At 47.9% G+C, this 27422-nt stretch overlaps 1 protein-coding gene and 1 long non-coding RNA gene across 11 annotated transcripts in view; one reads left to right on the top strand and one right to left on the bottom strand.

Annotated features, from left to right (window-relative positions):
- HAAO (3-hydroxyanthranilate 3,4-dioxygenase) overlaps positions 1–27422 on the bottom strand; it is a 146878-nt gene that overhangs the window by 2196 nt on the left and 117260 nt on the right. For 4 of the 9 annotated variants that reach the window (XM_028831725.2, XM_077959679.1, XM_077959678.1 and 1 more), the window contains exons 3-8: positions 19139–19217; positions 14430–14513; positions 13949–14055; positions 1204–1293; positions 854–897; positions 417–562 (exon numbers count right to left, since the gene is read on the bottom strand). In XM_028831725.2, the coding sequence (XP_028687558.2) occupies positions 417–562; positions 854–897; positions 1204–1293; positions 13949–14055; positions 14430–14513; positions 19139–19217 (550 nt within the window). Of the gene's footprint in view, positions 1–416; positions 563–853; positions 898–1203; positions 1294–13948; positions 14056–14429; positions 14514–14762; positions 14797–18024; positions 18132–19138; positions 19260–22752; positions 22896–27422 lie in introns of those variants that run through there. The other 5 variants (XM_077959674.1, XM_077959676.1, XM_077959675.1 and 2 more) reach the window with 3 other exon arrangements.
- On the top strand, positions 22100–27374 carry LOC144333785 (uncharacterized). 2 transcript variants are annotated; one of them, XR_013402814.1, is made up of 4 exons: positions 22100–22185; positions 22517–22684; positions 24862–25030; positions 25359–25936. It is a non-coding gene; the product is annotated as an uncharacterized LOC144333785 (long non-coding RNA). The 2 variants fall into 2 exon arrangements; XR_013402815.1 differs by lacking the exons at positions 22100–22185; positions 22517–22684 and adding an exon at positions 26444–27374 and having other exon boundaries at positions 24836–25030; positions 25359–25480.

Here is a 27422-nt window from a genome sequence, read left to right as displayed (position 1 = left end):
CAGCCTTGTTTGAATCCCTCTCTCCACCCAACCCTCACTCCCAAACAACTCTCTCCCTTTTGGCTTCCAAGGCTGTGACTGGCTGAAGCCTCAGGAATTCCTAGCGAGGGGAAAACTGCAGACCCCCAGGAAGCTGCCAGTGAGTGGGGGAGCCTCCAACTCTGAAAGTGAATTCAGTTCTTAAAATTGCTTGGGACCATATAGCCTCCACAGACTTCGCCCGCAGCAAAGCCATCGCCCTCTGCGTCAGGGTGGGAGCACAAAGGCCTATGCTCATGTCTACAACCTCTGAAATGTGGCGTGTGTGTGTGTTTGTGTGAGTGTGTGTGTGAAAGAGAGAGAGAGGCAGTGAGAGACTGGTTCCCATTTTCCAGGGCTGCTGGGAGGATGCCCCGGATGTCCCAGGACTGCATTACCTGGGTCTCATAGGTGTCCCCAAACAGGCTGAGTGGTGCGCCTGCCTGCAGCTCCCTGCGGTGGCTGTCCAGCCAGGCCTCCAGGGACATGGGCTCCATGATGGATCGTGTGCTCAGAGGGAATGGTGGCTCCTTGAGAAGCTGGTCTGCACCCACAGCATGACTACAGTCGGTGTCCTCAGGACCCAGGACCCAGCCCACCCAGCCCCAGTGGGCTGAGTTCCCAGGGGCCCCAGGTCTCAATTGCCGGAACAGGCTCTGGATCCGGCTCAGTGATCAAGCAGCCATATAGGGGGTACCATTGGCTGCCGTCTTCTCAGTACCTTGAGAACTGGGCAGAATATTCACAAAGAGACTCCCCGGTCCCCTGGACCAAAACCCATCCTATTTTGGAGGAGGAGGGAGGGAAGGAGAAGGGCAGTTCCCAGCGGCCTCACCAGGGATGGGCTTTCCTGTTCTGTACTGCTCAGAGCTGAAGAACCTGCAGGGACGAACAGGGAGGAGCAGGAGTGGCGAGCACTCCCATTGGAGTGACCAGTGACACACACGTACACCATACTCACGGTCAGGTGCAGGAGCCCACACACACTCATAGGGCCCTCACACAGCTGTGTGTTTGCCATCCTTTCCCTCCCAGCCCCGTGCTGCTGCTCCTCCCTCCCCCCAGCGGCACTGGGCTCTCTGGGCCAGGCTCCCCACCCTGGGAGGGGAGACTTTCTCCCAGGCCATCAGGTGCTGATGCAGAGCCCCAGGAAAGCAAGAGGCAGGGGCTGGGCTGGGCGCTCACTCCTGGATGATGGGGGCCAACTGCGTGCCGAGGTCCTTGCAGTAGAACCACTTCTCAAACAGAACGTCCATGGTGTCGCCCACATAGTACCTGCCAGGGCAGAGGACAGGCAACCCTGCTGTCCCCATCTGGGTGGCTTCAGGGCAGCCCCACTCAGGCCTGGCTCTGCTGCTGTCTGCTCCACCCGTGTTAGCACACCCTAGTGGTCATTGGTCACTTAACACCTTGCTCTTCAGAAGCACACGTGCGCCCCGAGAGGGGTACTATCCCCAGAATTCACACGGCTCTGTCCGGTTCCCAAAACTAGACCCAAACTAGTTCCCGAAACTCGACAAAGCAGATAGAAGTCTGAGGCTCAGAGAAGCTGAGCAATCTGGCAAGGATTACACAGCCTGTAAGTGGTGGAAGCAGGCCAGTCTCAAGACAATCTTAGAAACTTAGAGAGCTTCTAATCGCAGTGCTTTCTTTTTTCCCAAAGAGGAAGCTAAGGCTGAGCCTGAAACCAGGGCCAGTGGCTGGACACTCTGCTGGCCTGCAGTGCTGTAGGCCAGAGTGCACGGACACTTAAGAAACCAACATGGCTGAGCGCAGTGGCTCATGCCTGTAATCCCAGCACTTTGGGAGGCTGAGATGGGTAGATCACTTGAGGTCAGGAGTTCAAGACCAGCCTGGCCAACATGGTGAAACCCTGTCTCTACTTTAAAATAAATAAATAAATAAATAAATAAATAAATAAATACAAAAAATAGCCAGGCATGGTGGCAGGGGCCTGTAATCCCAGCTACTTGGGAGGCCGAGGCAGGAGAATTACTTGAACCGGGAAGCGGAGGTTGCAGTGAGCTGAGATTGCACTGCTGCATTCCAGCCTGGGTGACAGAACAAGACTCTGTCTCAAAAGTAAATAAATAAGTAAAAAAAAAAAAAAAAAAGAAGAAGCCAACACGCAGAAGATGTCCCCCAGTTAAGGGGTTCTTCTCCTGTCAGCGTCATGATTGCCTTTGAGAGTTGGAGCAAAGCTTTGAACTCTTTTCTGGGGTAAGGCCCACATACATGTATGTATAGCCTTCAGTAGACCCCTACAGCCCACCCCAGCCCCCAGCCTGGCTCAGTGAGCTCCTCCCCTGGCCTGAGGAGCGCCTGGCAGGCTGGGATGGGCCCCAGGTCCCTGTGTGTGCTGCACATGGTGGGTGCCAGGAACGCCTGTTGACTGAATGCCTAATGCCCAAACCCAGCTCCTGGGCCCAGGCCAGCTCTGTCTGCTCTTAAAAGGGATGTGGTCCTGCTGATGGGAGATGCTTTACAGACACACAGTGCATCCACCCACCTGGCAGCCTAAATCCTATCCTGGCCCCGGAAAGCTTCATAACTGGATGGTAGTGCCCTCCGGGAACTGCCTTTGGAGTGGCATTTTAATGTTGAATCCCTGGCTTTTATTAAAGGTCAAAAGCAGCCAGATGAAATGTGTTATTGAATTTGCTATAAAATGATATTGAGGACACCATCCTCTCCATCAGACTCCCTATATTAAAGTCCCTTGGGACAGATTTTTTCTAGAAGATAAGACCATGTCTGTCTCTACAACAGACTGTTACACAGTGAATGATTATGTAGCCATTGTGTTTTTTGAAAAGATTTAATAGTGTAAGAAATACTTGGCTGAATGTGGTGGCTCACAACTGTAATCCCAGCACTTTGGGAGGCCGAGGTGGGTAGATCACCTGAGGTTGGCAGTTCGAGACCAGCCTGACCAACACAGTGAAACCTCGTCTCTACTAAAAATACAAAAATTAGCCAGACGTGGTGGTGCATGTTTGTAATCCCAGCTACTCAGGAGGCTGAGGCAGGAGAATTGCTTGAACCCGGGAGGCGGAGGTTGCAATGAGCCGAGATTGTGCCACTGCACTCCAGTCTGGCGACAGAGTGAGTCTCCATCTCCAAAAAAAAAAGAAATACTCATGAGTTTCTTTTAGGTAAAAAAAGATATAGCTATGCATAGAAATAAGACAAGACAGAAGTTTAGGTTTCATTGGTGACATGACAATTTTTTTGTTTTCCCTTTTTTATTATTTTGTTTTCTTGAGATATAATTCACATACCATCAAATTTATCCTTTTAGTAACAAGTAATTTTAATTTTGTTCACTTCACATTCCTGTACTTTTCCAGATTTTGAGAATGAATGTGTATGACTTTGATAATCAGAAAAACAACAAGTATTTTTAAAATGCCTATTATACAAGACATGTGGGCCATAGTATCCTGATCCTGGTAACCTGACGGGAAACTTGAAATTTTTTTTAGTTAAAAAATACAACAAACAATGATAACACCACTGCATTCCAGCGTGGGTGACAGAGTGAGTCCCCTTATCAAAAAAAAAAAAAAAAAAAAAAAGAGAGAAACAAAACCAACCAAACAAAACACTGTTGAGCTTCTGGAAGATCTCTGTTTCCCTGAGCAATAGGTTACTTCCTCCTTTCAGAGGAAAGGAACTGGATGACTGGTCAGAACCAAATGAGAACCCTGGCTGTGGAATCAGAATGTCGACAGCAGGGCCTGTGTTCTTCCCCTCTTTGGTGTTGACTCCCACTTCTCTTTATACTGTCCTGGCCCTAACTCCGTATTTCTCTATAATGCCAGATCTAGCAAGTAACGCGTTAACAACTTTAACTTATTTGTAATGATAACAGCACCTCCCCCATAGGATCGTTGGGAAGACTCAATGAATAAATACATGCAAAGTCCTTAGCCAGGCATCTGGCACATAGCAAGTGCCATCCAGATGTCAGTGTGTGTTGTGGAATGAGCTGGGGTAGAGAAACTAGCTGAGGGAGGCACTGGCCGTGACTCTAAACTCTGGGGGGAAGCAGCAGTTCTGGCTGCACTGGGGGAGGTAGGTGTGACTTTGGAACCCCTCTGGCCCGCTTTCCACATCCCACCCCTCCCAGAAGACCGTGTGAAAGGAAAATATCTTGGGTCCCTGAAATCACTAAACTAAAGGGAAATGTCAAGCTGAGAACTGCTTAGGGCAAACCTGTCCCCCATACTTTTTTTTTTTTTTTTTGAGACGGAGTGTCGCTCTGTCGCCCAGGCTGGAATGCAGTGGCGTGATCTTGGCTCACTGCAAGCTCCGCCTCCCGGGTTCACGCCATTCTCCTGCCTCAGCCTCCCGAGTAGCTGGGACTACAGGCGCCCGCCACCGCGCCCGGCTAATTTTTAATATTTGTAGTAGAGATGGGGTTTCACAGTGTTAGCCAGGATGGTCTCAATCTCCTGACCTTGTGATCCACCCGCCTTGGCCTCCCAAAGTGCTGGGATTACAGGAGTGAGCCAGTACGCCCGGTTACCTGCGCCCCATTCTATTCAAAGTGCCCCTCTGCTCACTGAGATAAATTTGTATCTGATTGCCTCCTCTGGAGAGACTAATCGGAAACTCAAAAGAATGCAACCCTTTGTCTGTTTTCTACCTATGACCTGGAAGGCCTTCCCTGCTTTGAGTCATCCTGCTTTTGCTTTGAGTTGTCCGGCCTTTCCGGACCGAACCAATGTCCATCTTACATATGTTAATTTGATGTCTCATGTCCCCCTAAAATGTATAAAACCAAGCTGTGCTCTGACTCTCTTGGGCATATATCAACAGGACCTCCTGAGGCCGTGTCACAAGCACGCGTCCTCAACCTGGCAAAATAAACTTGCTAAATTAACTGAGACCTGTCTCAAATTTTTGGAGTTGACATTTTGATAACCTCAGAGGGATTCTGAGTGGAGGTGCCCCTGACCTTTGACAAATCTCCTAAGGGTGCTTGGTACTGGCGTGAGCTAACTTCATGGCTCAAATCAATAGGACAATTTGCTGAGGTCTGGGAGCACCCTCTCTAGAGAATCCCTGATCTCCCCAAATTTGGTTGAGATCTAAAGTTTATTTCGCTGTACAACTCCCTCTTTCTTTTTGCGTTTTACTTGTTTCCAACAAGGAAGGCAAGTTTTCCTGTTTCCATGACAATGGAAGGCAGGTAACTCGTTTATGAAGTTTGAGCTCGCTTCCGATAGGAAAAAGGAGGTTTTTTTCCTGCTTCTAGGATGGTAGAGAGCTGTCTTGAGCCTGAGACCCATCCCTAGGTAAGTAGCTGAATTGAGGGTTTGTCTTGGCTAAAGTTAACTATCAGCTGCTCTTAATTTCTGCTGACCATTAGAGTGCTCAGTGATCATGGAAGCTGTGCGATCATTTGTTTTGCTTAACTGTTTGTTGTTGTTGTTTCTGTTTTGTTGTTGTTTCAGTCTTTTTCCCATTGGGTTTGATCAGCTCTGCCTGGCTTGATCAAATCCTAAAGAAGTTCCAAATTATGGGAAACAAGGCCTCTGGAGTGGCTAAATTCCCCGCCCCTCTACCCCCAACACACACACACACAAAGAGCCGGGCACAGTGGCTCACACCTGTGATCCCAGCACTTTGGGAGGCAGAGGCAGGCAGAATATGAAGTCAGGAATTCCAGACCAGCCTGGCCAGCATGGTGAAACCCCGTCTTTACTAATAATACAAAAATTAGCTGGGCGCAGTGGCGCGCACCTGTAATCCCAGCTATTCAGGAGGCTGAGGCAGGAGAATTGCTTGAACCCGGGAGGTGGAGGTTGCAGTGAGCCGAGATTGCACCACTGCACTTCAGCCTGGGTGATAGAGCAAGACTGTGTCATGGAAAAAAAAAAAAAAAAAAAAGCTGGTCTGGTGGGGGGAGAAAAAAGGCCAGCAAAAGGAGAAAAAAAAAGATGAAAGATTTTTTATTTTGACTGCTAAGGGGCTTGATTTACATAACAAGGCCACCTTTTGCTAACCAGGCAAAACTGAAAGAGCAATGGCTGTACTTCTGAAACAGCAGCATTTGTTTTCCTGCTGAAATACAGTAATGAGATTTAAAAAGATTTTTTTAAAAGAGCTCAATGGTTAAAAATCAGCTTAATTAAAAGCTAACATCCAAGGGGTGTGTGTGTGTGTGTGTGTGTGTTTTAACCTTCATGTTTTTGTTTTTGTTTTTCTCCTAGGACCTTGTCTTTTTTCTTGAGCAAAAGTTTTTTTCTTCTCAGTTGACCGAATTCTGTTTTCTTCATTTACTTCTGCTGTCTTTCCTTTCTCTTGCACCCTCTGCTGCATGAGGGACCTAAAATAGTTTATAGTAGCCTGCGGTTTCTTAAAGAAAATGAAGAAGGCACTAGACTCCTTTTAGGGGAGAAACCTGTTTTTCCTTATCAAGAATGTAAAAAGATATATTGGTCTCAACTCTTAAACTGCTTACTTTTATATTGTTATCTGGATTTTTTTTTTTTTTTTTTTTTTTTTTACTAAAATAGTTATTGTAACTCAGGTTACTCTTACTCTTGAGTTTTTAAGGAAGAGTGTGGTTTTATTGCTTCTGGGCCTTTGACTAAGATCAAGTGTGGAAGAGTGTGGTTTAGACACTTAGAAATGTCTTTGTTTAAAAAAACCTTTTTTTAAGTGCACTGTAAAAGCATCATGTGGTCTAAGCTCATAATAATTCTCCCTTTTTGGAGACCCAGGATTCAGTGTGGGCTTTGCCCAGAGCTCAGAGATCCAGTTAAAAGATAGGTAGTCCCGATCTAAATAAAATTGGTCTCCTTATACAATCCTATGATAGATTTCTATAATTTTATGTTTGACTTGGCATCCATCTTTTTTTTTTTTTGACAGAGTTTCGCTCTTGTTGCCCAGGCTGGAATACAATGGCATGATCTCGGCTCACTGCAACCTCTGCCTCCCGGGTTCAAGCGATTCTCCTGCTCAGCTTCCCTAGTAGCTGGGATTACAGGTATGTGCCACCATGCCTGGCTAATTTTGTATTTTTAGTAGAGATGGGGTTTCTCCGTGTTGGTCAGGCTGGTCTCAAACTCCCGACCTCAGATGATCTGCCTGCCTCTGCCTCCCAAAGTGCTGGGGTTATAGGCATGAACCACCATGCCCAGCCAGCATCCATCTTTAATCTCCCTCTAGCACTATCAGACTTATTCTCTCTGTACCTTATGATGTAAATTTTGCTATTTGATTTTTCACCTGAGTTGTTTCCTTTTTTTTTTTTTTAATTGAAACGGATTCTCACTCTGTCACCCAGGCTGGCGTGCAGTGGCGTGATCTTGGCTCACTGCAGCCTCTGCCTCTTGGGTTCAAGCAATTCTCTGCCTCAGCCTCCTGAATAGCTGGGATTGCAGGCATTCTCCACCACGCCCGGATAATTTTTTTGTATTTTTAGTAGAGATGGGGTTTCACCATCTTGGCCAGGTTGGTATTGAACTCCTGACCTCGTGATCCACCCACCTCGGCTTCCCAAAGTGCTGGGATTACAGGCGTGAGCCACTGCATCTGGTGAGTTGTTTCCTTTAATATGCAACTTTAAGGCTATTTAGCTGACAACTGCCTGTGGTTGTAAAACAGGTTATCAAGAATCTGAAAGTCTGGCTGGGCATGGTGGCTCACACCTTAATCCTAGCACTTTGGGAGGCCGAGGTGGGTTGATCACCTAAGGTCAGGGGTTTGATACCAGCCTGGCCAATATGGTGAAATCCTGTCTCTACTAAAAATACAAAAAATTAGCTGGGCGTGGTTGTGGGCACCTGTAATCCCAGCTACTTGGGAGGCTGAAGCAGGCGTATCACTTGAACTTGAGAGGCAGAGGTCGCGGTGAGCCAAGATTGTGCCACTGCACTCCAGGTCGGGTGATAGCGCAAGTCTCTATCACAAAAAAACAAAAAAAAAGAAAAAAGAAAAAAGAATCTGAAAGTCTAAGATAGAAAAAAAAAGTTGTTATGAATCTATAAGATGTACTTCTATTAGCATGCCTAAAACATCTATGTATGTGTTGTATACACAATGTTTCACTGCTGAAAATATAAAAAGGGGCTCTAATTAACTAAACTAAATTCCTCTCAAAGTTAGTTCAGCCTATACCCAGAAATGAACAAGGAGCGCTTGGAGGTTAGAAGCAAGATGGAATCATTTAGGTCAAATCATTTTCACTGTCTCAGTTCTAATTTTGCAATGGTGGTTCTATAACTTTAAATAATGACTATCACAATTTTTACAAATAATCTAAGTAAATGATTAAAATAAAATAATTATGTAAATGCAATAGGATAAATACTTGTAGACAACCTTGTCATAATTTAGAATCTAAAGTTAAATTAAATAGTAGACATTTCATTATTTGGGTACTTTCCAATAAAAATATATTTTTAGGAAAACATTCTTTCTAAAAAAAGGTGCGTCCTTTTAAAAAAAAGTGAACCATTTTGTCTAATTTAAGGCTTATTTAAAGGTCATGTATAAAACAAGAGAAAAGGAACCAGGAAATAAAAGAGATGTAAAGAAAGTTATAAAAACAAAGAAGTTTTTTTGTGGTAAGAAAGCTTAAAGAGAAATAATTTCATATGAGACAGACTTCGTACAGTAAATTTAGTTGTAGAGTAAAATGACTGGTTGTTGAAGAAGGAGGGATGTTCAGGACAAACCAGAAAGTCCAAGCATAGCATGAATGGTCTGTGTAAGTCACAATAAGAGGACTTATTTTTTTAAAAAACCCAAAAACTTTTATATGATCAAGTTGTCACATTATTATTAAGTTTGGGTTGCTTAGGAAAAAAAAAATGAGATTAAATTTTTTCAAAAGTTAAGGTTATTACATTTGTGTATCTCTCTGTACGTGCTTTTAATGTCCTTGTGACATTAAGTTACAGGGCTTTGACTCCTGGGTCTAAAAAGGACACCAGGTCCTGCTAATTTTTTTTTTTTTTGACCGGAGTCTCGCACTGTTGCCCAGGCTAGAGTACAGTGGCGTGATCTTGGCTTACTGCAACCCTCCACCTCCTGGGTTCAAGCAATTCTTCTGCCTCAGCCTCCTGAGTAGCTGGGATTACAGGTGCCTGTCACCATGCCCAGCTAATTTTTTGTAGTTTTAGTAGAGATGGCATTTTGCCATGTTGGCCAGGCTGGTCTCAAACTCCTGACCTCATGATTCGCCCACCTCAGCCTCCCAAAGTGCTGGGATTACAGGTGTGAGTCACCGTGCCCGACCAAGTCCTGCTAAATTTTAGACACTGACATCAATTAAAGCCCCATCTTCAGGCCCAGTAGAAGATGCCAATCAAAATAAACTGCATTCCTGAAACACAGGGACAGAAATTAAAACTATTCAACTCCTTAAGGCCCAGGGACTATCATGGAAGAGATGGGCATGGGAGATTGTAAGGACCAATTTTGAGAGATAAAATAAGTTCAGTTTCTTGCCAGGTGCGGTGGTGGCTCATGCCTGTAATTCCAGCACTTTGGGAGGCCAGGGTGGGTGGATCAAGTGAGGTCAGGAGTTTGAGACCAGCTTGACCAACATGGTGACAGCTCGTCTCTACTAAAAATACAAAATTAGCCAGGCATGGTGGCACATGTCTGTAATCCCAGCTACTTGGGAGACTGAGGCAGGAGAATCACTTTAACCTAGGAGGTGGAGGTTGCAGTTAGCCGAGATCACACCATTGCACTCTAGCCTGGGCAACAATAGCAAATTCCATCTCAAATAAATAAATAAATAAGTTCAGTTTATCTATAAATTAGTCATTAATGTCAAAGGTACACTGATGCAAGACCAGCATATGGGCCCCTGTGTCAGATTTAAAAAGTTTTCTTGAAGCATTAACTGACTCCTAAGTAAAGGTTATGAAAGGTTTATGGAAATTATATCTTACCGTCAAGATATAATTTTTAAAACTATAGTTAATTGGGTTCATGCTATTTTTTTGTTTGTTTGTTTTGAGACACAGTCTCACTGTCGCCCAGGCTGGAGTGCAGTGGCGCGACCTTGGCTCACTGCAAACTCCGTCTCCTGGGTTCAAGTAGTTCTCCTGCCTCAGCCTCCTAAGTAGCTGAGATTACAGGTGCACACCACCATGCCCAGCTAATTTTTGTATTTTTGGTAGAGACAGGATTTCACCATGTTGGTCAGCCTGGTCTCGAACTCCTGACCTTGTGATCCCCCTGCCTCAGCCTCCCAAAGTGCTGGGATTACAAGTGTGAGCCACCATGCCTGGCTTCATGCTATTTTTATTAGAGCTTATTGTTTGGAACAGTAAGTCTCTTCTCAAAGAATGAAGGTTTTCATTTCTTTGAAATCCTCGAGTTATTACTTTGGTTAAATGAATGATCCTATATTGTGATATCAAGAGTTTTAAACCTTTGATATTTGACAAACTTTCCAAAATCAAATGATAAATTATATCTTTTTCTGACCTAATTAATCTGTTAAGATATTGGGTTCCCTAATGTCCAAAACTGACATAGTTATTTGGTATAAAAAAGCATTGTCAAATATGAAATGGTGTTTGGTTTTCTTTGGGCTGTATTTGTATAAATATATTATTGGTATGCATTCCAAAATTATGGGAAACTCCTATAATCCTGATAAAACTTAGTGCACATAATCAGTAATAATCATAATTGTATTAAATTATTGTGTGCCACAGAAGTAACAAATTTCCTTGCCAACTGTGTCTTTGACTATGGCTGCCTTAAAACTTTTTGTCATTCACAGACAATGGTCCTGTTTTGGTTCTCTTTAGGAGGTGGCTTTAAAATCAGCTCTAGAACTCAGGTGCTCGTTTTTTTGTTTTTGTTTTTGTTTTTGTTTTTTGATGGAGTCTCACTCTGTTGCCAGACTGGAGTGCAGTGGCACAATCTCGGCTCACTGCAACCTCTGCCTCCTGGGTTCAAGCAATTCTCCTGCCTCAGCCTCCTGAGTAGCTGGGCGTACAGGTGCACACCACCACACCCAGCTAATTTTTGTACTTTTAGTAGAGACGGGTTTTCAACATGTTGGCCAGAATGGTCTTGATCTCTTGACCTTGTTATCTGCCTGCCTCGGACTCCCAAAGTGCTGGGATTACAGGCGTGAGCCCCCGTGTCCAGAGAACACAGGTGTTCTTAAATGCAGGTTTCTGATAACTTTGGAGATAGTGACATTAGAATAGAGAAGAAAAACTTTCAGGACTCTCATGGAGGGCTGAAATGTTCATGAATATCAAGCATAACAGGAGTAAACTATGTAAACTGAACTCATAGAAGACTAAAGTAATCTTTTTTACTTTTGCTTTAAATGTTGCTGATCCTTTGTTTTGTTTTTTCAGAGTCAAGGAAACTTTTTTTTTGAGCTATTGACAGTTTTAAACAATTTATTATACTCCCATGAACAAAATTTGGAGCATATTTTTTTCTCTCTACCTGATTTCTCCAGAATTTGGAAGCTATTTGTGAGTATTCTTAACTTATGGCAATACAGTTATGTGCATAAGTGCAGTAAGAATCTGTTTTCATTTTGCCACAGGACGTAATTGGAGAAACTGGTTATTTTATTAAGGCTTTGACTGGAATGGTGTGCTTTCCTTTAAGGAATGAAGCTTGGTTTATGGAACCAATAAAGACCCCTTAGGGAAACTGGCCTCATACCTTCCCTGTATAGGGTTCCTGACCTCTGATAAGTAAAGGCCCTGTCTCTGGTGACAGGCCCAAAAGCCCCAAGTTTACCTTGGAACCTCAAGAAGATCACCCAACTCATAGGTATTTAATAGCACATATCCATGGCTAGGCTTGGCTTTAAAAATAGCTCTTATCTGAGATTCCTTCTATGGAAAAAAGTTCCATCAAAGTCAATTTAAAAGCCTATGTAAAAAATAATTATTCTTGGCCAGGTGCGGTGGCTCAAGCCTGTAATCCTAGTACTTTGGGAGGCCGAGGCAGATGGGTCACCTGAGGTCAGGAGTTCAAGACCAGCCTGGCCAACATGGTGAAACCCCATCACTACTAAAAATACAAAAAATTAGTCAAGTGTGGTGGCGGGTGCCTGTAATCCCAGCTACTCAGGAGGCTAAGGCAGGAGAATCACTTGAACTCAGGGGGTAGGGGTTGCAGTGAGCTGAGATCGTGCCATTGCACTCTAGCCTGGGCAACAAGAGCAAAACTCTGTCTCAAAAAAAAAAATTATTCTTGCTGCACTGTATACAAATAATTAGGCCAAGTATAATAAAGCAAATCAGTCCTACCATGATTTGTCTTTAAAATGGGAAACTGGAGAGAGAAAAATTATGTTTTGAAAACTAGGCCGGGCGCGGTGGCTCAAGCCTGTAATCCCAGCACTTTGGGAGGCCGAGGCGGGCGGATCACAAGGTCAGGAGATCGAGACCACAGTGAAACCCCGTCTCTACTAAGAATACAAAAAATTAGCCGGGCGCGGTGGCGGGCGCCTGTAGTCCCAGCTACTCGGGAGGCTGAGGCAGGAGAATGGCGGGAACCCGGGAGGCGGAGCTTGCAGTGAGCCGAGATCGCGCCACTGCACTCCAGCCTGGGCAACAGCGTGAGACTCCGTCTCAAAAAAAAAAAAAAAAAAAAAAAAAAAAAAAAGAAAACTATAGTATACCTGTTGTTAGATTCTAGTCTTGCCTAATGTTTCTCAATTTTTATTATTTTTCTACGATTTGGACTGAATTCTAATTTTTCTTGACTACAAGTTTTCAAAATAATGTTTTCAATTTTTTTACTCTTTTTTTGTTTGTTTTTCCTAACTTGGAGTCACTGAAAGCTGAGTTGTGCTTTCTTAAAGCCCTGAAAACTGAAGCCAGACAACTTAAACTTCAGAAGAAAATATCAGCAACCTATTTACATACCTAAACCACTCTCATACCTGCCTACTGATGTGTGAACTTCAGAGCAATGTGGCCTATATCGATTTTCCAGGATTGCTCTTTCATTGGTTGTTGTTTTTCTTCCTTCCTCCCCATATTTTCTCCTTGTAAGACATGAGACTTAACAACTTTCTAAAACTGAACTTCCCTAATAACTTGGGATCTACCTGTCTAGGAATAAACCATCCTAGCCATGAGAGATCAGACAAAACCTGGGACCAGAGACTCAATTTCTTCTAAAATGCTTTCTCCAAAAGATTTTTAAAAAGAAAAGGGGGAAATGTGAAAGGAAAATATCTTGGGCCCCCAAAATCACTAGGTAAAGGGAAATGTCAAGGTAGGAACTGCTTAGGGCAAACCGGCCCCCCATTCTATACAAAATCACCCCTCTGCTCACAAATGCATATCTGATTGCCTTCTTTGAAGAGGCTAATCAGAAACTCAAAATAATGTAACCATTTGTCTCTTATCTACCTGTGACCTGGAAGCCCCCTTCCCACTTTCAGTCTTCTCACCTTTGCTTCCAGTTGTCTCACCTTTCCAGATGGAACCAATGTTTATCTTACATATGTTGATTGGTGTCTCATGTCTCCCTAAAATGTATAAAACCAAGCTGTGCTCTGACCACTTTGGGTACATGTTGTCAGGACCTCCTGAGGCTGTGTCATGGGCACATGTCCTCAACCTTGGCAGAATAAACTTTTAAATTAACTGAGACCTGTCTCGAATTTTCAGGGTTCACAACCTCATGCAGAAAGCACAGATTCTGATTCCAGCCAAAGGTCATCAGGCTGAGTGGGCTTCCAGGGGGTCACAGAGAACAGAATCCACCCCACCCTATCTCTCCACCATCAGCCAACAAAGACAGGATCTCCACTGCCTCTGCTGTGAAGCCCTCCTGCCCACTCAGTGGCCAGGACATGCTTTCTTGAGTCTATCTAGGATCCTCTCAGCTGCAGTTTGGAGCTGTGCTCCTTTGCTGTTTGCCCTTTCTCTGCCCCAGCCCCCCAGACAGAATTTACCTAAGACCATCTAGCTCGGTCTCCAGCCGCCTTCGCTCAACCACCAGCCCCACGGTGTTGGCAAACCTCTGTGGTGAGTGGGGCACCCTGGCAGGCAGGAGGAATATCTGCAGTGGTAGAGATAAGGTGCGCAGTGAGGCCACTGTCCCTCACGGAGACCTTAGCGCCCCCAACATCCTGGGCACCTGCAGCTGACCCCTGGGCAGCAGAGTGGTACTGCTTGTCCACCCTGGGCCCTCTTCTCTGCCCAGCCTCTACACCGGGGAACCAGAGGGAATGTTGGACTGTGCTGAGGATGGAGCAGCCTGGAAGAGGGAGGATAGGGTGGCCTGGAAGAGGGAGGATGGGGAAGGGAAGGGGCAGGTTGGCAGCTGGGGTGTGGGAGAGCAGGAAAAGGTAGGGAAGATAAGACCTCAGCCAGGGCCAGGATTCCAGCTGTGGCTGCCTTTCTCTTCCCCACCCTGCTGGGATCTGGCCTCACCTCTCCCTGCCGAATGACCACATCCCGGTGTTTGCCTTGCTCCAGGACTCGGAGAACCATGTCTCCCTCCAGCTGGTAAAATACCTGTGGGACAGGAGAGAGGCTTGGACCCTCCCCACTTTCTCTTCCAGGTCCTTGGCCACTGCCCAGGCCCTGAATTCTGACTGGGAAACCTGAGAACTTTCTGAAGGCCTCGGAGTTGATGGGCAGCTCTGTCACTTCTGTCCCGAGGCCCGTCTCCCCGGTGCATACCATGGAGTGCTGGGGACACACGGGATCATGTCTTGGACATGCAAGTGATGATCAGAGTACCCAGGATGCAACGGTGGTTACCTGGCTGGCGGGCAGGAGCTGGATGAAATGCTCACTGGGGAAGTGAATGAGACAGCAGTCAGGTAGGGGACCCACCCATTTACTGTGTGCCAGGGGCTGTGCCAGGCACTTTCCCACCAGAAACCTCACAGCAAAGCCTCCAAAGGTATCATTAACCCCATTCAGCAGAAAACAAAGAAAGAAAACCAAGGCTCAGAGGGTAAAGCAGCTGGCCTAAGGTCACATAGCTGGTTACTCTCCAGCCGGAGCCGCAGCTTGGACCCAAGGCTGTATGTGGCTCTGGAGCCTCTGGCCAGGGTGACGCCTTGGCAGCAGGTGGGGCTGTGGAGGTTGCTGGCAGCCTGGGATGAGTTAGGTGCTGTGGGGGATGGGAGTATGTGCCTCTTGTACGCTCCCGGGCCGGGGGGGCGGGGGCTCCTACTGCATTTTTCCGATTTCATCCTAAGTCCCTAATTTACTGAGATCACCCCATGGAATTGGGAGGAAGAGGAGGAGGCAGACCGGTTTTCTCCCCACCCGTCACACATTGCCTAGTGTTAAAAGCCCCAGCCAAATAGCTGAAGGAATGTTATCAACAGCGTCTACTCAGAGAAACCAAGCTGACCTGGAGGGACCTAGAGAGATGTGGCTCTGCAGTCTGCCACTAGGCACAAATAGTCACCACCCTTCTGAAGGGCAACTTGGCCATGGGCGTGAAGTGCCTTGGCAGTTTACACCCCTGGAGGGACTGTGGGGTTTCTTGGGATGCAGGACCCTCAGTGCTAAAACTGGGAAAGTTCTGGGTGAATCCAGATAGCTGGTTACCGTACAACCTTGACCTCAGTAATTCCACCTCAGGAATGAGACCTCAGTTCATCAGAGACATACCTGCCTAGTGGTGTACGTTCAAGGCTGTTTTTAATGCAGTGCATAGTTAAAAGCCCTCAGCTCTGCCAGGGTGCTCTGTGCCCTTGGTCAATTCAGTTAGCCTTTCTGTACCTTGGTTTCCTCATCTACAAAATGACAGTTATCTACTCAAAATGGAGGTGTGAAGATGCCAGGGATGCTTTACACATATGTGCTCAGCACATAGTAAGTGCTCAATGAGCCTCTAGCTATTAGTATTGACGATGGTAAGAATGACAAAAGTAATGCTAATATAATTATGGGGAAATGTAAATATTTGATGGTAGATTCAAAATATGGAACATTATGCAGCCATTAAAAACTATGTTTTTGAATAGCTGTTAATAAAAAGGGAAAATGGAAAATGCTAAAGTTATGTTAAAGATTCAAAACTATACCCAGCAGGGTTTTAGTTTGTAGCAATACACATATAACAGAGGCAGCCTGTTCACAGCAGCCCTCTGCGTGGTGGGATTATGAATGAGGTAAGGATTTTTCTGTCTATATTTCTCATATTTTCTACAAGGAACAATATTTACTTTCCTTATTAAAAACAACCCTTAGGCCGGATGTGGTGGCTTATGCCTGTAATCCCAGCACTTTGGGAGATGGGAGGATTACTTGAGGCCAGGAGTGGAGACCATTCTGGGCAACATGGTGACACCCCATCTCTACAAAAACTAGAAAAAATTAGCTAAGTATGGTGATGTCTGCCTGTAGTCCCAGGGACTTGGGAGGCTGAGGTGGGAGGATTGCTTCCCCGAAGTCGCGGCTGCAGTGAGCTATGACTGCACCACTGTACTCCAGCCTGGGTGACAGAGTGAGACCCCATCTCTAAAAAACAAAAACAAACACGAACAAACAGAAATCCCATACACATTATTTCATACAAATAATAAGAAACCTACCAGGTTCTCTTCTAGGGAGCATTTCAGTATGCTCTCCTCCCTCACTCTCCAAGCTGGGAGGAAGCCTGTGTGAGAGTGTGAGAGTGTGTGTGTGTGTGTGTGTGTGTGTGTGTGTGTGTGTGTGTGTGTCTAGGGTCCTTTCACAGTGAGGGAGGGGAGGAGGGGCAAAGGAAAAGTTGGCAGGAAAAGTTGGGAGAGGGGAGTCTGGAGTTACCCTCTGGGCCAGATATAAACCCTTACAAGGCAGGCTACACGGTATTTTCTCTATTTTCTTGCTCTTGTTCCCTGCTCAGAGGCCTTCCCTGTGATGAGGGGCAGGCCTGGCCTGGAGCAGAGGTACAGATCACTGAACAGCAGAAAATCCCGAACAGCTGTGGGCAATCCTAAAGGAATTATGCTCAGTTTGGAAGTAAATGATGTTTGGGGGCCTGGGGCAGGCTAGAAGATTAACTGTACTGGCTCAGGCAGCTAATGAATAGAATCTGGCTTTCTGACCTGGAAAGGCCTTTCAGGCAGGCCAGGCGGAAATGCGAGAGGTGTAGAGGAACCATGCATATCAAGCACCAACTCTGCACCAGGCTCTGTGCTCATACTCTATGCACATTGAATTCTTCCATCAGACAGGGGCCATTGTCCCCATATGCTTATGGAAACAGGCTTGGAGAGGTGATGTGATGTGCCCTGTCCAAGATCCCGGGGTTAGTAAGCAGCAGAGAATTCCCCCAATGCAAGTTCATCTGCTTCTGGCCCCCCTGCACCTGCACACTCCAAGACAGGAGTGAGGTAGGTGGAGTATAGGTGGTAGGTGGCGCTGGGGACTGGGGAGCTGGGTCAGGGAGCTGGAGGTACCCTGACCGCTATTGCAGAGGCAGAGCTCGGCGAGGAGGAAAATGGGGTTTGGTAAGAGGTGTGATTTGAACCCAGGTCTGAGCGACTCCCCTTTTCTCACTATTCAGGAGGAGCCCGGACCCTGAGTTACACTGCTTCCATAGCACAGCCTGGAGTTTTCCCAGGCTCCAGCTGGGTGAGGATAAGCAGGGACAGAGAGGAGGCTGACCCTTAGCCCTGAGGCTGCGCAAGTGCTGCACCACCCTGCCACCAAAACCTCAGCAGGGTGGGACCAAGCCCTGTCACAAGCCCACCTCCAGCCAGATTCCTCCCAGACACCTGGGTGTCCCTTCAGAGTGAGGACACCTGTGCTGGCCAGGCCTCCTCATCGCTCAGCTGCCATCTGAGTCAGGGAATGCGCTGCTGGCCAGGCCCCTCAGGGGACACCCAGCCAACTGAGCTTGGAGAAACCATGGGATGGGCATGGGGCAGAGGCAGCAGGGGGGGAGAAGGGAAGCAAAGACAGAGGGAGACAGGAGAGGTGGGTGCTGTGAACAGGGCTGACAGAGAAGGCCGAAGTCTCTGGAAGACTCCACAGTCAGCTGTGCCTCCCATACCATAGCCACGCCAGGTCTACCCACCTCCTCAGTATAGTTTTAGATTTTCCTATTGACTTTTTCCACCAAGGAAACGGTCTCCAGTGAGGTGTGTTTGTGAGAAGGGGGTGGCCAGGAGAGGTGCAGGGCCCCTGGAGTGTGAGAGGTGAGGGGTTGGCTGGTTCTGCTGGCCCGGGGCCCATCATTCCTCCGCACAGCGTTGCGTGTCCCAGTGCACACATGAGGTGCTCAACAAATATTTGTTGAACAAGTGATTCTCCCATGCTCACTACAGTCCCTGGCTGTGGCCTGGATGCCCTCAGTGGGGACAGAGGCTGTTGATCAAGCTGGACTCTGGATCTTGAACCCCCAGAATCAGGCTCCCTGAGAGGACGGGAAGCCCTCTACTGATCCTTTCCCACCAGAGGAGATTCTGTGTCTCTTCTGAAGGGGACACACCTTTCTCTTTAAATTTTGCTTTTGTTTATTTATTTTGGGGTAGGTAGTAGAGAAGCACAGTCCAAACTTCAAGGTGCAAAAGGTGATTCAAGGCAAATTCCCCCTCCCACCTGCCCCAGCCACAAGCCACGAATGGGTTTTGCAACCTCTAGTTAAGGGAGGGCCACCCAGCCCCAACTCCTCCTTCAGCTCCAGACACACCCTACCATGCCTACCCCTTAGCCACTAGCTCCTCCTCCCTCAGCCCCTCCCACTCCCTCCGCCACCCGCTCAGCCCAGGCCTCACTCACGCTATTTTTGCACTTTGCCCCTGTCTGCAGGGGAGGATCTTATTTTGGAGACCAATTGAATCTGTCAAGTTTGTGGGGAGGGGACCAGGACATCCCCCCGAACACGGCCAGACCCTATATCCAAGGGGAGGATGCCCCACAGCTAAAGCCTCTGTCACCGCAGGGTGTGGGCTGTTTCCCGGGGCTCCCCCAGCAAAGGTGCTGGCTGTGGAGGTGTCACTGCCTGCCCACCAGCTTGGAGGGAGCAGTCATGCCCTATGATTTCAGCTGTGCCCCCTCCACTCATCAGCCACATGTCCACCCCTCTCCAGTCCATCATCTCTGGGCCTCGAGTGGGAAGCGCCCCCTCCCCCCAGGGCCAGGCTCCTTGCACACAGGCCTAGATCTAGGGAGAGACCAGTCAAACCTACCTCTTCACCCTCTTCGATGTGATAGTCCTTCCTGGTATTGGGGCCTCCAACGAACATGACTTTGAGCTGCTCCTGGTGCCTGCAATGCGCGCAAAGTAGGGGAGACGTTCTAAACCATCTCCTACGAGTGAAGAGAGCAGGGGTCCTTTGGGGGCCAGGAGGGAGCCTGAGGGCCCCTGGGAGAAGGAGCAGGACTGTTTTGGCCTCACTGTCCCTGTCCCCCAACTCTCATCCCCAGTTCATGCCTGCGTACATCTAAGCGTCTATGTGTCTGGGATGGTGTCTGTGTGACTGTCCCTGTTTGTGTGTCCCCCCACATCCTCTGACCCAACAAGGGGAATGACATGGTGGTGAATCTATGGCTTTATCAACCAGGATCCTGGGCTGTGATCAAGATCTCAAATTACAGGAGAGTAGCAAATTGGAGGCCCCTTCCCAGGATGAGGCAGTGTAGGGGCAAAATGACCTTGACCTGCCACTCACCCGTGCTGTCTGACTACGGGATCCTGCACTCTGCCCTGGCTGGAGGCATGGCTTCGTGGGTGCAGGAGACTATAACGTCTAGCAGGGGCCTCAGGCAGTGTCAAGTCAGTGTGGCATGTATTTACAAGTATAGGCCCTGGGGCACATTACTAACCTTATCTGTAAAATAGAGGAACAGTTCTTACCTCACAGAGTTTAAACAGAATACATGAATTAATATTTGGAAGCTCTCAGAATGATGCTTAGCATGTAGTAAGCACTATTTAAGTATTTGATAAAATAAAGAAACCCGGCCGGGCATGGTGGCTCATGCCTATAATCCCAGCACTTTGAGAGGCAGAGGTGGGTGGATTGCTTGAGGCCACTAGCCTGGCCAACATGGTGAAACCCCGTCTCTACTACAAATACAAAAATTAGCCAGGGCTGGCAGTGGGCACCTGTAATCCCAGCTACCTGGGAGGCTGAGGCACGAGAATCGCTTGAACCTGAGAGGTGGAGGTTGCAGTGAGCTGAGATCGCGCTACTGCACTCCAGCCTGGGTAACAGAGGGAGACTCTGTCTTAAATAAATAAATAAATAAATAAATAAATAAATAAATAAACTCAATACAGCCCTCTCATTTTACAGCCAATTTAGCCCGCCAAGAGAGGGTCACATAGCCAGGGGACGACTGAACCCGAGCCAGGCCCCAGGCTCCTTGACTCCCACGCGGGCACTGGGTCTGTGGGGCATCTAGTCAGCTGTTTAGAACAAAAGGGTGCCCAAACTCCTCAGTCTTTCTGCTGTTGGTGTGGTGTTACCTTTTTGTGGGAAAAATACCTCAGCACCTCCTGAGAACAGCCCGCCCCACCTGCACAGCAGGTGGATGAATCAGCAGCAGAATGTGTCTGGGTGCGGCTTCCGGGTTTTCTTAGGTGGCCCTGCCACAGAGGGCAGGGGTGAGGGCTTTCCTCTGGGAGGGGAGGTGCCGGGTCTGGGACCATTTGTACACACAGGGCACAGCATTCTAGAGGCTGCCTGCATGGATGATAATGGTGTGGATGGCAGGGGAGGGGCTATGGGGGAGGTCTGAGCCCCCAGACTAGACTGGCAGGTCCTTTCTGAGTGTCCTCTCCTGTGGGCTGCTTTCCAGCCCAGCTGGGAGGCATGGAGACAAGACGGAAGAGCCAGTCTCTTTCCTTTTGCTTCCCTTTTGGGAGGCCGGGCCCAATAAGCCAGAAACACACATGTCGACCTGATGTTTGAAAAGGTGGATGAGGTCGCAGGGCAGGAGGAGGCTGTCATGAACAGTCCATGCTTAAAGAACTTAAAGCTGCATAGAGCTTCAAGGAAGGGAGAGAAGCTACAAGGAACTTGACTGGGGAAGGGTATGCATGGGAGAGCTGGGTGCAGAGGCTCTGAGACTAGAAGCACTGGGGGTGACCTTGGGAAACGATGTTGAGAAGGCTGGACCAGGAGGGTGGACCAGCCGTGGAGTCTGGTCTTGGTCTAAGGGGTGCTGGGGAACCTGGAAAGTTGTTTTTTAAAATCAACTTCACTGAGGTGTAATTTAGATATACACAGACAATTCTTAAACAACCCCACTCAAGAACTCTTTCAACCCATCAGTCAGGATGCACAAACCAGACCTGCCCCTCCTCTGCCCAGAACCCTCAAGCAGCTTCTCACCTTGCTTAGGGGTATTATGGGCTGAATAGGAACCCCCCGGTCAAATTTATATGTTGAAGTCCTAACACCCAGTACTGCAGAATGTGACCTTATTTGGAAATAGGGTCCTTGAGATGTAGTTAGGTTAGGATGAGGTCATCCTGGAGTAGGGTGAGCCCCTGATGCAATATGTCTGGTGTTCTTTTAAAAGACGAAAATTTGGACACAGACACACACACGAGGAGATCGCCTTGTGAAGACGAAGGTGGAGGTGGGTGTGGTGCAGCAGAAGCAAGAATACCAATGAGGCCATCAAACCACCGAATGCTAGCGAGAGTCCTGGGCAGATGGACGCAAGACCTCAGGGAGCGATGGGAGGACGGAGAGGCAGCGACCACAGACGGGGATGAAGTGGTGGAAGGAGGCAAAGACGATGCTACATCTTTGATTGGGGTGGGCAACAACAGTGGTCGAAGAGATCTTTGGGGAGCTATTGACTGTTGGCCATGTGGTATCGCATGGTAACCAAGAGTGAGCGTGGACTCTGGAGTCGAACTGCTCCATGGGTTGTCTGGAGCCTATCCCACAGGTGCTCTGTGACACTAGAAAAGTTACTTATGAAAATCCCCCCTCATGGCGCTACTGTGAGAATGAGATGAGATGATGTAAAAACACTCGGCATAGTCCTGGGCCTGCTGTTTGGTTTGAGGTGCCACCCTACTGACCATGTCGTGTGGACACAGCAAAAATGAGGAATGTGAACCTTGATCTAGCCGGCATATGAGGCCCTGCCATGGAACTGGGGGGGTGAGGGAGGTGACCGTGCCACAGGGGAGGGCCTGAGAGGTCTGCCTGAAAAAGATGGCAGCTGGACGGCCAACCCTGTTGGGTGCTGCAGGCAGAGGCTACTGGCAGAGGTAGCCTAGGGAGGGTCTGCTGTGGTGTGTATGTGTGTGTGTGTGTGTATTCGTGCACACCTGCAAAGAGGGGCTCTGGAAAGAGCAAGAAATCAAGATCTTCCCAAAGGAGCGGATTCTCTGCCTTCCCCTTTGCCTGTGGCTTCTGGCACAGGGTTGGGGTGTATGATTTGGCTGCCCCCAGGCCTACATTCTAGTGCAATTCTGGGGCCTTGAAAACCACCCTCCCCACACTTTTGAGTTTTCCCAAAATGCACAGTGTTACTTGGGTTGGAGTATTGTTTCTCAGCCCCGGAAGGAGGGGTGCACCTTGTCATCTCATCTCCCACAGCCTCAGACCCAGCTCAGCCTTCTTCAGAAGTCAAGACCACAGTCACCAGAAAGAGGAACAGACTGATGTGGTGGAACCGGAACAGTCTGTCTCCATCTTCCCCCAAGAACCAAGAGATTGAAGCCGCACTTCTGCAGGCTTTTGGGTCCAGGAACTCGGAGCTGCAAGGTGAGGGCGCAGATGGAGGAGGGGGAGGAAGCAAGGGCAGCGGGAGGCCATGGGGGTGCCGGACTCACATGAGCTTGTTGCAGACGGGGGGCTGGAAGGAGCCCCGGTTCTCCTCCACCCAGGCCCTCACTCCCACGCGGCGCTCCATGACTGTCCCGGGCGCCTCCTCGCAGCACTGTCCTCCCGCCATCGGAGGCCCCTGGCTCCGCCCAGTCGCTTTTTTAACCAGAATCCCAAGCTCACGAGGCGGAGCAAACCCCCGCGACCCCGCGGTGGGAGCTTGGGGCCGGCAGACTTTGGCCCCTGGTGGACTTTGGTGTGAGCCCGCCGCCCTCCGCGCCACCCCAGACCCTGGCGAGTGCGGCGGCCGCAGCGCTGGGGGAACGGCGGCCCGTGCCCCCTGCTTCTCCGCGGGGCAGGGGCTCGGTCTCCGCCACCGTCCCGGGGGCGCCCCACACACTCGCGCCTGCGGTGGGGCCTGCTCCCGGCGGAGGACACAGAATCCAGACCCTTCCTGGGCGCTTGTCCCCAGACGTTCCTTCCCTCTACGCCCCGGGGGGAACCCCAGGGAAGGTCCCCAGAAATACTACAGTGGGGAGATCGCGGGTTGGAAGTCCCAGCGCCTGAGAACACGGTGCTGGCTCTGGGCTCAAGATTTGGCTTTCCCATCTGGAAAAGGGGAATGACTGCCCGGCCACTCAGGGCTGCCGCGCGCACCCAGCGGGAAGCCGCACGGTGGTCCCCGCAGGCCCCGATTCAGGGTGAGCCCCAGACCCGCTGCCTGGGGCCGGCAGACTCCGCCGCGGGCTCGGCGAGGGGAGCGGTGCAGGCGCCGAGCTGCGGAGTCCGGGCTCAGGGCAGGACGACGACCCCTCCCCACCCGAGGCCCAGCAGAGCGGCCGCTCTCCTCCGTTCAGTGTCGCAGTGGACCCCGAGCCCCGTGCTGAATTCCTTAGGTGTCTTAGGAACATACTCAGCTCGCACGCAGCTATGGGAGGAATTTGGCAGATGTGGACACTGGCCTCAGTGTCCTAGCCCTCGGGAATCTGGAGGTGTTAATGATGTCCCTGTATGAGAGACTCTAACAGTTATCCTGGGTGTGAGGGGCTAGGGCGCTGGGCGTGGACGTGCAGGTGAGGAAAGAGAAACCTGCGCGGGTGTGGAGGATGGAGAAGCCTGCCTTTCTGCAGGACGCAGAATTCTTAGGAAGATTGGAGGAAGTAGAGTGGGAGCTGGGAGGTAGGGGAGGAGGAAAAGGGCTCAGGCCCCTGACACCAGAATCCAGACTATAGAGTTTAAGAAACGAAACGCCTCCAAATCCTGCCCTCACAGCCCGCCTGGCGTGGGCTGGCTTTCTCAGCATCCCAGACATAAAGACTCCTCTGGTGCAACTCAAAATCAAAACCCAGACAGATAGGAAGCCGAATTTCCCCCTGAGACCTTCTCATTTCCTCTCTGCCGCTCTTTTTTTGTTTTTTCTTTCATTTTTCTCTCTCTTTTTTAAAAGTTATTTATCTAGCACAGTTTTAGCTGAGCATTTCCTTCTAGAATATCGTTTTGCACCCAAATAACTCACACCACCTTCTTTATTTTTCTCACCTATAAGTAATCAGAGGAGACGTAAACAATGACACATGAAGCACTGAGGATCTGAGATGTGTTAAGTTTGCTTTGAGTGTTAGTTAAATGGAGGGATGGGGTGAGTGGGTGGATGAAGGCATCAACGAATTCACACAAAAAGGAGAAAAATTGATTTCAGCCCAACAGCTGTTCTGTTACCATAGTGCAAAGGAAAGAATGATAGGTACTCTGTATTTTAACTGATGTGATCAAATAATGTGAATAATTAATGCCACAAGTAGAATTTTGGGGGTCTGAAATATCCCGAGTAACCCTCTACACAAGCTAAATGACTGCTATGTTATCACTATCAAATATGCCCTCTGATTTGTGCTGTGTAGCGCAAATACCATGGCCGGTCTACCGAATTGGCAGGCCTCTTGGCTCAGGCACCATTGGACTCCAATGTTCAGAAAACGGACAGTTGCCATGTTGTGAGTATTCTGGCATTGTTGAGTTGGAACCATCTGGAATCCTTCTGAATACTGACTGTTGGACCCCTTGTAGTTTCTGGAATTTACCTGCCTCTAGGATCCACCTCTCTCCTCTGCACACAGGAGCTCATCTGCACTAAAGGATCAGAAGCAAATAGAATCTACCCTGGGATCCAAGCTCAAAGGATCTGGCCTGCTTGCTGGTGTCTTGCCCTGGCCTCCCCTGGGTGGTGTTTGCCTGCCCAGGTCACTGAGACCAGCAGATCCTTCCAGGCTTTGCTGAACCTGGCTGGTAATAATGACCTGACCCTTCAATTCTTCCATACACTGAACTAGTTGCTCCAGTGAATCCCTTTCCTGGCCCACCTTGTTTTGTTTCTGCCTTTCTGTCTTTCCCACTTTCTCACCCTTTCATAGAATTCAGCAACTATTTTAAAACAAATAGCTTTATATGAACAAAAGGGCTAGATCATGAACTGCACTGGTTATTTGGAAATCTAGGTTCTGGTCCTGCTACCCCTTTAACTTGAGTTATTTACAAGTCTGTTTAAAAGTTTCTAGACTGGTTTGTTTTTTGTTTGGCTATTATTTTGTTTTTCATTTCTTTTTTTTTTTTTTAGACCGAGTCTCGCTCTGTGGTCCAGGCTGGAGTGCAGTGGTGCGAACTCGGCTCACTGTAAGATCTGCCTCCCAGGTTCAGGCCATTCTCCTGTCTCAACCTCCTGAGTAGCTGGGACTACAGGTACCCACCACCACACCCGGCTAATTTTTGTATTTTTAGTAGAGACGGGGTTTCACTGTGTTAGCCAGGATGGTCTCGATCTCCTGACCTCGTGATCCACCCGCCTCGGCCTCCCACAAAGTGCTGGGATTACAGGCGTGAGCCACCGTGCCTGGCTTTTGTTTTTCATTTCTAATTGTATTGCATTGTGGTAAGAGAAGATGGTCTGTGTTGTATTATTTTTGGGTGGGGAGATGTGTTAAGATTTCCTTTGCAGCTTAGCTTATGGTCAATTTTTGTGAATGTGTATATTCTGCTTAGAATGTAGTTCTGAATATTTATATTAGGTCAAGCTATTGTGTTGATCTTTATTTTTTATTTACTCAAATTTACTGATCTTTATTTACTCAAATAGTCTTGATCTTTATTTTTAAAAGTGCTTAATATTTTAGTTTCCAAGAGAGATATGTTAAAGTGTAACGCTGTGATTTTTTTTGGGTTAATTTCTCCTTTTTTTTTGAGACTGGGTCTACTCTGTGCCTAGGCTGGAGTGCAGTGGTGCGATCTTAGCCTCAACCTCTCTGGGCTCATGTGATCCTCCTGCCTGTCCTCACTATAGCTGGGACTACAGGCTCACATCACCACACCTGGCTACTTTTTGTATTTTTTTTTTTTTTTTTGGTAGAGATGGGGTTTCACCGTGTTGCCCAGGCTGGTCTCGGACTCCTGGGCTCAAGCAATCCTCCCTGTAATCACAAAGTGCTGGGATCACAGTTGCGAGCCACTGTGCCTAGCCTCTCCTTATTCTTTAACAGCTTTTGCTTTACATATTCTGAATGTATGTCATTAGATGAAAACATGCTCACGAGTATTTTATCTTCTTGTTGTAGTGTTTCTTTTACCTCTAAGAAATATTTCCTCTTAGTTTCTTTTCACCTTGACTTCAACTTTGATACTAATATTCCTATACCCACTTTGTGTTAGTATTTTCCAGATATAGTAAGTTGACCAAAAAGATGACACAATAACTCCTTCCCTTCCTGAATCCATACCCCTTGCCATGTGACTTTGCCACTGTTCTAATAAGATGTGAATTCCACTTCCTCATATGTTGAATCATGGTTGGCATTGTGACTTGTGAATACAGAAGGCAGCAGAACTAATGCTATGGGACATCTGAGTCTAGTCCTCACCAGGTCTCCCAGCTGCTGATCTCATCACCTGGAATGCTGCTCCCACCATGTGCAGAAGCCTGGGTTAGTGTCCTGGAGGATGAGAGACCATGTGGAGGGCAAGGTTGACCAACAGCCTGCACCAGCCATGTAAGACCATCTGAGATGACTGTAGCTGCATGAGTGACCCCAGGGGAGACATGCAGAGACGTGTCCAGCTGTCTTACTTGTTACTTTAAGCCATTCAGTTTTTTCTAAGATAAAAAAGTTAGTTTATCTAGGCAGAAATAGTATGTAAATAATTATACAAGTAGTACGTGGATTTGACCAAAACCTTGAAGCTGATGTGCAGTGAGCTAAAATTTGGAAAATGCTTAATGAGAGAATGGCCTAAAGAGCTATTCGGTACTCTGAATTCCCCAAAGGCAAGGACCAATATTTACCCACCTCTGATATCTCCCCTGGAACCTTACACAGTACCTGGAACACAATGGACTCTCTACAAATACCAAATTGGGAATTAACTCTTACTATAAACACTGGGCGTCAGCCCTGGTTCTTCCGGGCTCCAGAACTAACATATGAGTAGATTTCTCCAGGTAGATAGGAGTGAAGTAAACCCCAAAGAATCAGGAACTAGAGCTAAGTAAAGAATAAACCCCAAGAAACTTTGAGTAAAAAAGGATACTATTTGCACATTGCATATTGGAAAACAAGTAGAAAGTCCAAAAACAAAATAAAAACTTACAGCAAGAAGAAAAAAACAAAGCCCCACAAACTCTACAGCTTAA

The sequence above is a fragment of the Macaca mulatta genome, chromosome 13, assembly GCF_049350105.2.
Source record: "Macaca mulatta isolate MMU2019108-1 chromosome 13, T2T-MMU8v2.0, whole genome shotgun sequence".
Lineage (NCBI taxonomy): Eukaryota > Metazoa > Chordata > Mammalia > Primates > Cercopithecidae > Macaca > Macaca mulatta.
This window is presented reverse-complemented; position numbering and strand designations above follow the sequence as displayed.